This window comes from Osmerus mordax, chromosome 26, assembly GCF_038355195.1.
Source record: "Osmerus mordax isolate fOsmMor3 chromosome 26, fOsmMor3.pri, whole genome shotgun sequence".
Lineage (NCBI taxonomy): Eukaryota > Metazoa > Chordata > Actinopteri > Osmeriformes > Osmeridae > Osmerus > Osmerus mordax.
In genome coordinates, this window is record NC_090075.1 from 2,459,895 (window position 1) to 2,468,709 (window position 8,815).

Consider the following 8,815-nt stretch of genomic DNA (forward strand, 5'->3'; position numbering starts at 1 on the left):
TATTTCCAAACCTTGCAATCTAACTCTTCCCATTTTGGAACGGTGAAATCTCCGTTGTCCATCATGTCTAAATGAAGAGGTCCCTCAAATAACGACACTATTGGTGTAATTCACCAACACGTCTCGTGTGTTGTAACCTACAGTCCATTAGTAAATTAGTAACATAGGTAGCTACAATTTACAATGCTGGTTGTGCCAACACACGGAACACGACCACTAAAGGAAAACGCCGACTAACTAGAAAAACTAGCTAGCACTAGCTATGATGACTTTCAAAAGTCAATTATATTTATTATTCACCAAGGCAACCAGATGCCAACAATTCTAAAGTGTTTCAAGGCGACGATATTGACATTCGAAAAAGATGCAACATTTCATTGACATGTAACTGCTTTATTTTGTATTCGTTCTGATCGAGTCCACACACGCACACACATACGGTCATCTATTTATCTTCATAAATAGATATACACAGATATACATAAATACATATTTCTGATATGCATATTCATAGGAAAACATGCTATGTCTTTGTAAAGGACTCCCTGGTTGAGGGCACACAGCGATTTGAAAACACATTAGGCCTACACAAACACAAACTGTCGGAAGAACTCCTATTTGCATGTACTGTCTAACTGACAACTCGGATATGATACAAAGAAACAGCGCGATTTTTACAACATAAAAATGGCTGCATCTCAATAAACGCATCAAAGAATATGGTAGCCTACAGTAAATTAGGTAGATCGTAATAATTTCTTGCCAGCAGCAAAAATAAAACCAAATAAAAATAATATTCTCCAATTAAAATGGAAAATATCTTCTTTATATATCTTTATATATGTATTTATAATTCTATGTACATATTCTCAGGAGCGAAAACTACTGAAAGAAAATAAATACAACGGCACACACTGAAATATCAAATGTCTCCATAAGGCAATCAAAAGTAACCGAAAAACTCTACGGTACAAAATATTGCTGCTATGGTGTCTCGATGTCAAACAACAGCAACGGATTACGACTGACCAGTGACCACTGCACATCTTGATCGAATGATCAGTATTTTACACTGAAAGACTCCCTCACAGATACACGATGATAACACACACACACAAATTAAATAAAAGTGTGAAAGAGAACTTGATTTAGAACTTGTTAACTTATTATCTATGTATTGACTGCAGACTAATTCAATGTTGATTGTGATTTTGTTCAACCTGATGATTTCTTCAAAGCAGCTTAAAGTGTTTTTCAGATACACACATATTGTTTTTACAGTGTGAATTAAAAGGAAGTCCCCAAACATGAGTCAACAGGCCATATTCACATTTTTGATAAACTCTAAAAGGTGTACAAGAATTATGAAAACTATTGACTGAGAAGTTTACATTTTTCACAATTTCAAAATGAAAAGGGACCAATAGGCTGATGATAATGGCTCTGTAGGCTATTGATTAACAGTTAGTGTTACTTTTAAATTAATCTACTTTTGATCTCTGGAACCTACAGTACATAAATATTCAGTTAAAAGTATCAAAGATGGCATTGCACGTGATAGATGTCATGATCAACACTTGATGTAAAACTAAATTAGATACTGCAGTAAGCATGACACCCTTCACCGTCACCTTTGGTGCCATGACGACGCAGCAAAGGAACGAAACATGATATTTCATCAAACACAGCGAACTGTAAAGCACACAATGTACCAAAAACATGTTCACAGTAAAAAAAAAAAAAGAGAAAATGCCTGGAAAAAAGTGCCCAAATAAAAATGTAAAAAACAACTACTTTACACAACACAAACAGAAAGCACGTGATATAAATTAACACAAAGTGAAGTACATAAAATACAATACATGTTGCGATCCATTTACTGCATCTACCAATGGGAATGTGATAATGGAAACCCAAACATAAAACCCCTTGTTCCCATGGGCATTTAATCAAGACCTCACACATGAGTTTAACCACTTGGCATCCGGTAGTTCTTCTAATAATGTTTGATATTTTTATTTGGTTGGGGTGAACATATGAGAAGCACCTCAGCACTCCCGTCATGTAGAGGACTCAGGCCTCCAGTGTTCAGAGTCTATTTAGATTATTTTAATCGTCACGACTGAGGTTTGGTCTTCATGATGAGGTTAAGGAAGGATCCTTCTGATTGGGTCCATCCAGGGAACTATCCTTCTCTCTGCGGCTGCACTATTTACTGTGGAGAGAGAGAGCAGGAGAGGGGTGGGGGGGAGAGAGGGGGAGAGACAGAATGAGAGGCAGGAATAAAGCGAGGAAGACAAGGGAGATATTGTGAAAGTGAGGAAAGGAGTAAAGAAGAGACACAAAATCGTAAATCTAATCGTACATTGGTGTGAAAACACAGCTTCTGGGACTGCTATGAGGGCGGTTTACTAGAAGCTAGCCTTCTGTAGTCACACACCCAAGGGATCTCACCTCACCACATCCAAACCAACTATTATATACACGCTCATAAACCTTCAGAGCCAAAACAGACCCTGATGATGTCACTTCGCCTACACAAGATCCTAGAAACGACTACAATCATATTTGTCATAGATCAACGTTTCTTCTTCTTCTTCTTCCCTTTCTCTTTGAGTGGTAAAGGATGGTAATGTTATTCATGGGCTTCAATATATCTGAACATTTATTTTATGTGTCATGTGACACCTTGAGCACATGGGAGTGGGGGGGGTTCATGAGACAGACGGGTGTAGCTGGAGCCTCGTGCGGGGGTGCGGTGGTGGTGGGGAGCATGCTGGCGGTAGACGTGTTTGTGGCGTGTTGGAGGCAGGGGTGGGCACCACATGGTCATACAGGCTGTCTGTCAGTGGGCAAGGCAGCCCACACACACCCTGCAGCTTAGCCTCCTGGTCTCAGATCTAAGCCTAGCCTGCTGGACAGTCAAGACTGGACAACAGCTCGTTCAATGGAAGTGCTGTACTGGGTTCGGACACACTTCAAGGTGTGGTCCATGTTTATGAAACGCCTCAAGAGCAGTAGCACTGACTGACAAAGAGACGTCGACAGGATCGCCTCTCCTACTCTGGGATGTTTAGACCCGGGATGCAGGCTTCGGTCTGGGATGAGACGGGGTCCCCGTCTTGTGTAGGCCGGTTCTTCTCACTTACTGTCTGGCTCTCCTCCTCTCCATCCGGGAGGCCCTTAGCCTCCGAGTAGTGCAGAGGAGAGTACACCCAGGTCCTGTCCTCTGGAGGCTGCATTACACAACCACCACAGCAGAGAGACACGGGGGGCCAGCGGACGCAGAGGGAGCATCAGAAGCAGGCGGGAGAGGGAGAGAGAGAGAGAGAAAGAGAGAGAGGGGGAGAGAGAGAGAAAGAAAGAGAGGGAGAGAGAGGGGGAGAGAGTATCAGAAGCAGGCGGGAGAGGGAGAGAGAGAGAGAAAGAGGGGGAGAGAGAGAGAGAGAGAGAGAGAGGGACAGAGAGAGAGAGAGGGGGAGAGAGAGAGAAAGAAAGAGAGGGAGAGAGAGGGGGCAGAGAGAGAGAGAGGGGGAGAGAGAGAAAGAAAGAGAGGGAGAGAGAGGGGGCAGAGAGAGAGAGAGGGGGAGAGAGAGAGAAAGAAAGAGAGGGAGAGAGAGGGGGCAGAGAGAGAGGGGGAGAGAGAGAGAGAGAGGGACAGAGGGAAGGGGAGAGAGAGAGAGGGGGAGAGAGTATCAGAAGCAGGCGGGAGAGGGAGGGAGAGAGAGAGTATAGGGGACAAAATAGGACAGGGGAAGAAAAGAAAGTTAGAGATGCATAGAGGAAACGCTGGACAGACAAGTGTGCAGGCTACAGACATCATTCCTCTGCAAGAACAAGGAAGTGGGAAGAAACAGTGAGATACTATCGCTATAGAAAGCAGGATGCTAGATTTCTAGAAACAGGACACAAAGTGCCGACCATGTCCATGATACAAAACAGCTGTGCTGTGAGTGTACCAGTTCTACTATTCTATATTTCTATAGAATCCAGCGGTCGGAGTGTTAGTGTGCGAGAGGTTAGGTGGAGGAGGACAGGGTGAAGGATGGGTCTATGCGGCAGCCAGGAAGCGGAGGGCAGGAGAGAGGGGGTGGCGAAGGTGCCGGGTACAGGGGGGGGTGCCAAGACCCCCTGCGAGGGAGCACATCATCAGCCAAGCCAGGATGCCAACGCCAGATGCCTTTCTTCCGCGATGGAGGTCAGAGCTCTTTGCGTGGGTGGTGGAGGAGATGGGGGGGGGGGGGGGGGGGGGCTGCGTTTAGTCACTGTGTCGTCCTTTATTCAACCCCGTGTAAAGACAGGGTGCCACGGTTAACGGCGCCGCCGTCTCTTTAAGAGAGAGCAGCTGCCGCCGCGTGGCGCCAGCGAGGAGGCGGGGGGTTGACGTCACGCTCTCTCTTTCACACACTCCTCTCTCACACACACACACACACACACTAAGCTGACACCGACAAGTGTCGCACACACACACTCCTGGCATGCCTGTTCGGACACACGCGTACTCGCACGCCGCGAGGGCTGACACACAGAGGCTGGTCGAGTGTCACATGAGACAGAAGGAATCCTGGGAAGACGAACCTCCCCCTCACACGTCCCTCCCCTCCCTCTTTCCTCTCACATCAGACCATCTGCACCCCTCCCTGCCTCCCTCCCTGCACCCCTCCCTGCCTCCCTCCCTGCACCCCTCCCTGCCTCCATCCCTGCACCCCTCCCTGCCTCCATCCCTGCCTCCTTCCCTGCCTCCATCCCTGCCTCCATCCCTGCCTCCATCCCTGCCTCCTTCCCTGCCTCCCTCCCTCCCTGCCTCCCTCCCTGCCTCCTCACAGAGATACAGAGTACTAATGAACAACACTGAAAAGGAGGGCAACGACAGCTGAATAAAGGCCCCAAAATGGGAAGCGGGGATCTAAACGTTGGTTCAAATCGTATTTCCTGTGTTGAGTGTGGGAACTACTTATGTACACCTCACAAGCTAATAAACAAGGGAAGCAAGGACATCTACAGCCAACCAAGCGCAGACCCACGCAGAGCAGGCCCACGCAGAGCATGCCCACGCAGAGCAGGCCCACGCAGAGCAGGCCCACGCAGAGCAGGCCCACGCAGAGCATGCCCACGCAGAGCATGCCCACGCAGAGCATGCCCACGCAGAGCAGGCCCACGCAGAGCAGGCCCACGCCTGGGTCCGGGTACAGCAGGGCTCTGGTGACGAGGCGGCCTGGCTAAGTGACGGCCACCAGCTCCCCTGCTGGGACTTACAGTGGCGCTGGCCCGGGACTCCTTCCTGCGGCGGGGTGGAGAGACCACCCAGGTCCTCCCGTTTGGAAACTGAGCGAACACACCCCGGGGTCGAGGACGAGATGGGGAGGGAGAGAAAGAAGGGATAGACGTGAGAGAAACAGACAGATGCGGATGGAAGCCGGAGGAGGTATGAAGGTGAAATAAAAGATGTTGTTTTTGGAGGTGTGAAGCTGAGCGCTTGAAGAACCGGTTCTGACACCGTACAGAGCGAGAGGGAAAGAGAGAACGATGGGAAAAGAATGATCCGGGACAACAATGGGTTGGTGAGCCAGAGGGGAGAGAAGAAGGAGACAGAGAATGGAGGGAAACAGGGCTTGCGGGGAAGGCGAGTAATAGCTGATGAATAATTCAGACTGTGTCCAGTGGGCTCGCAGGCTACACCTCTCAGCCATCAAGCACCAGGTCAGACTTCCACAATCACTTCAGGAACGCTCTCTCCTCCGCTCTCTCCCGGCCGAGCTCTCAGCGAGGACTGCTCTCTCTCCCTCTCCCCGGCTCTGCACTCCGTGCTGTGTTCTTCGGCTGCGCTCCGCAGACACACAGCCTCTGTGCTTCCCAGGGCGTCCGTGTGCTCTTTAGCGACTGAACTTTGCTTTCGAGAATAACGAAGAGCAACGACACACACTCGGCTTTCAATCGACATTCGGACTTCTGTAACTTTCCCCTCCTCTCTCTCTCTCCCGTTTCGCCCCTCAGTCGGTGCCACCGGAGCTCTGCGGGGGAGGAGCCAGACAGCCAGGAGAGGGGAGGTCAGGATAGCCGTCTGGTAAGTGAGAGCTGATCGGCCGACCTGTGCACTGGGTTGACCTGCGAGGCTGGCCCTGCCTCTCTCTGTGGGGTGTCTGGTTCAGCCTGGACACAGCTTACTGTCTGGCTTCTCCGACTCCAACACGACCTGAAACCCTCCTAGTCATTCATCCATTCATTCATTTACTTATTCCATCCTCGGGAATTGAGGCTATTTAGCGCGAAGCACATTCCGGAAGACATGTTTGATCGGCGGCGCTTTGGAACGAAGACCAGTCAGAGCAGAACAGATAAGGTCAGCAGGACAAGCCGTCCGTCACTTTGAATCTAACTGGCTGGTTAAGGAGCCGGAAGGACCCTGCATGCAAAATATAGCACTGCACACACACACACACACACACACAAGCGAGGTCTAACACACTGTGGTCGACACAGCACACAGCACGCTGCCACACCCCGTCCCCCTCCCTACCGGTCTGAGTCTCCAGGGGGTGTGGGGGGGGTCCTCCTGTCGACGCCTGCAGGACAGCAGCGCATCAGACAGCTGGTGGGAGGAGCTAGCTCTGCTCATCACCACACTCCAATTCTGATTGGGCCAACACTGGTATGGATGGGGGGCTGACCAATGAGAGATGAATAATGGAATCTGTGTTTTTTTTTTTTCGGATGTGTGCGTTTGTCTGCGAGATTGCCTTGGCGTCTGTACGGGTGTGTGTTGTGGGGTCTCTCTACGTGTGTGTGTTGCAGACACGGGCAGCTTACGAAGTAGATGTCTGTGATTGGCACGTCGTCCTCGTCGTCGACGGAGGCTTGGCTGGTGCAGCCGGAGCCCGACACCTGGCTGACCCTGTCCGAGTCCAGCCCCACCCTGGGGCTGCCGGGAGTCTCAGCCGCATTGCCGGCCTCCGCGCCCAGGGGAGAGGAGCCCGAGGGCAGGGGAGAGGAGCCGGAGGGCAGGGGAGAGGAGCCGGAGGGCAGGGGAGAGGAGCCGGAGGGCAGGGGAGAGCTGGAGGGTGGTGGAGGAGAGCTGGAGGGTGGTGGAGGAGAGCTGGAGGGTGGTGGAGAGGAGGTGGGGTCAGGGGGAGAGGAGGTGGGGGCAGATGGGGGAGCTGCAGAGGTGGTGGAGGAGGAGGGTGAGGAGGGGGGGGGCGGCGGTCTCAGCAGCAGGTTCCGGCACCTCGGGTATATCACTGAGGAGACAGGAGGGAGGAGTCACACTGAGGAGGGAGGAGTCACACTGAGGAGGGAGGAGTCACACTGAGGAGGGAGGAGTCACACTGAGGAGACAGGAGACACACTGAGGAGACAGGAGACACACTGAGGAGACAGGAGTCACACTGAGGCTCCTTCACACTCACACATGACACACACAATAATGTCGGCAATTCAAAGCTTCGGTAATTGAACTGACCAAACAGACAAGCAGCGTGGAGACTTATCAGCGTGTGTGTGTGTGTGTGTGTGCATCTGTGTGAAAGAGAGCGAGAGTAAGATGTTTGGCAGAGCACTTAGTAAGATTTACCCGCCTAGACACACACACCAGCATCATGTGTGCCAGCCCAATCCTTTGTTGTGTACCGACTCATTGACCATTAAAATAGACTTAAGCTTATCCAGATTGCTTTCTCAGCTTATGCGTTTGAGCATACTTTAAAGTAAACCCCATCTGCTGTTGAAAGAAATGCTAGCCTGCGAGCGAGGCCTCTCATTGGTTAGGTGGAAATTAAATAGAGCATAGCGTACTAGTTGCCATGCAGATGCTCCAACTCTCTCACAACTTACTCCCTGCTCTCACTTCTACCTTCTCCTCTCTCCCTCTCTTTCGACACCTCTCCCTTCTTCCATGTCTCCTTCCTGTCTTCCCCCACTCCCTCTCTCCCCCAGCCGGCGAGGCAGGGAGTGATTAGAGGAGAGGGCTATCCAGATGGCTACTTCCACAGCTTACCCTGTCGCTAGCTCGCCCCCCCCCCCCCCCCCCTCAGCCCCCAGCCTTCCTTTCAGTTCCCCCCCACACCCCAGGCCACAAGGTCAGCCCCAGCCTCAGCCTCAGCCCCAGCCTCAGCCCCAGCCTCAGCCTCAGCCTCAGCCCCAGCCTCAGCCATTGTCTGAAGCCTATCCCTAGTCTACAGGGAAATACTTGCCCTAAATAGGGGTCTTTCTGGCCTCTGAGGATAGGGTGGAGCATTTGGGGAGAGCAGGCTCCCAGGGGGAGGGGCACTCCACCAGAGACCACGCCCACTTGTGTGGACCAGTCCCCCAGACACCCTCCGTAGCTGTGACACCCACACAGATGGACACACACACACATGCTCTTAACCTAATTAGATAGGTATTCCAGACCTGGTGGACCCAGAAGCTAAGCCCGTCACCCTAACTAGATGGGAGTCTTTGTACTCGGCTAGACAGAGAGGTGTGCTAATCCAGCAGGTAGAATAACTTAGCAGGGGTATTTTTAGAGAGTGTTGAGCCAAAGGAAACCTCATATCGATGATTGAAGTTAGATAACTCAAGAGAAACGGGGGCAGATCTACAAACCTGGCAACCCCATGGTAGATCCTATCTGGATCAATGATTGTTAAGCGTTTGTTTCTCTTCCTTGGTGGTGGTCACATGGTCTTGGTGTGTATATGTTGTGGAGTCAGGCAGGACCAAGCTAGCTAGTATTGGCTAGCTTTTACGTGTTGTCATAGAGCGTGCCTGGCAGTTCTCCAGTGTTCTGCCTGAGCAGTAGCAGCTGGAGCGTGCAGCCTGGTGAGGGTAGATCACCTGT

The 8,815-nt window shown here is 51.0% G+C and overlaps 1 protein-coding gene across 1 annotated transcript in view; it reads right to left on the bottom strand.

Annotated features, from left to right (window-relative positions):
- Positions 1-388: 388 nt before the first annotated feature.
- pip5k1ca (phosphatidylinositol-4-phosphate 5-kinase, type I, gamma a) overlaps positions 389-8,815 on the bottom strand; it is a 27,366-nt gene continuing 18,939 nt past the window's right edge. Inside the window, 3 exon segments of the mRNA XM_067229439.1 lie at positions 389-2,208; positions 3,146-3,236; positions 6,808-7,056. Coding sequence (XP_067085540.1) covers positions 2,186-2,208; positions 3,146-3,236; positions 6,808-7,056 — 363 coding nt within the window. The 3' untranslated portion in view covers positions 389-2,185.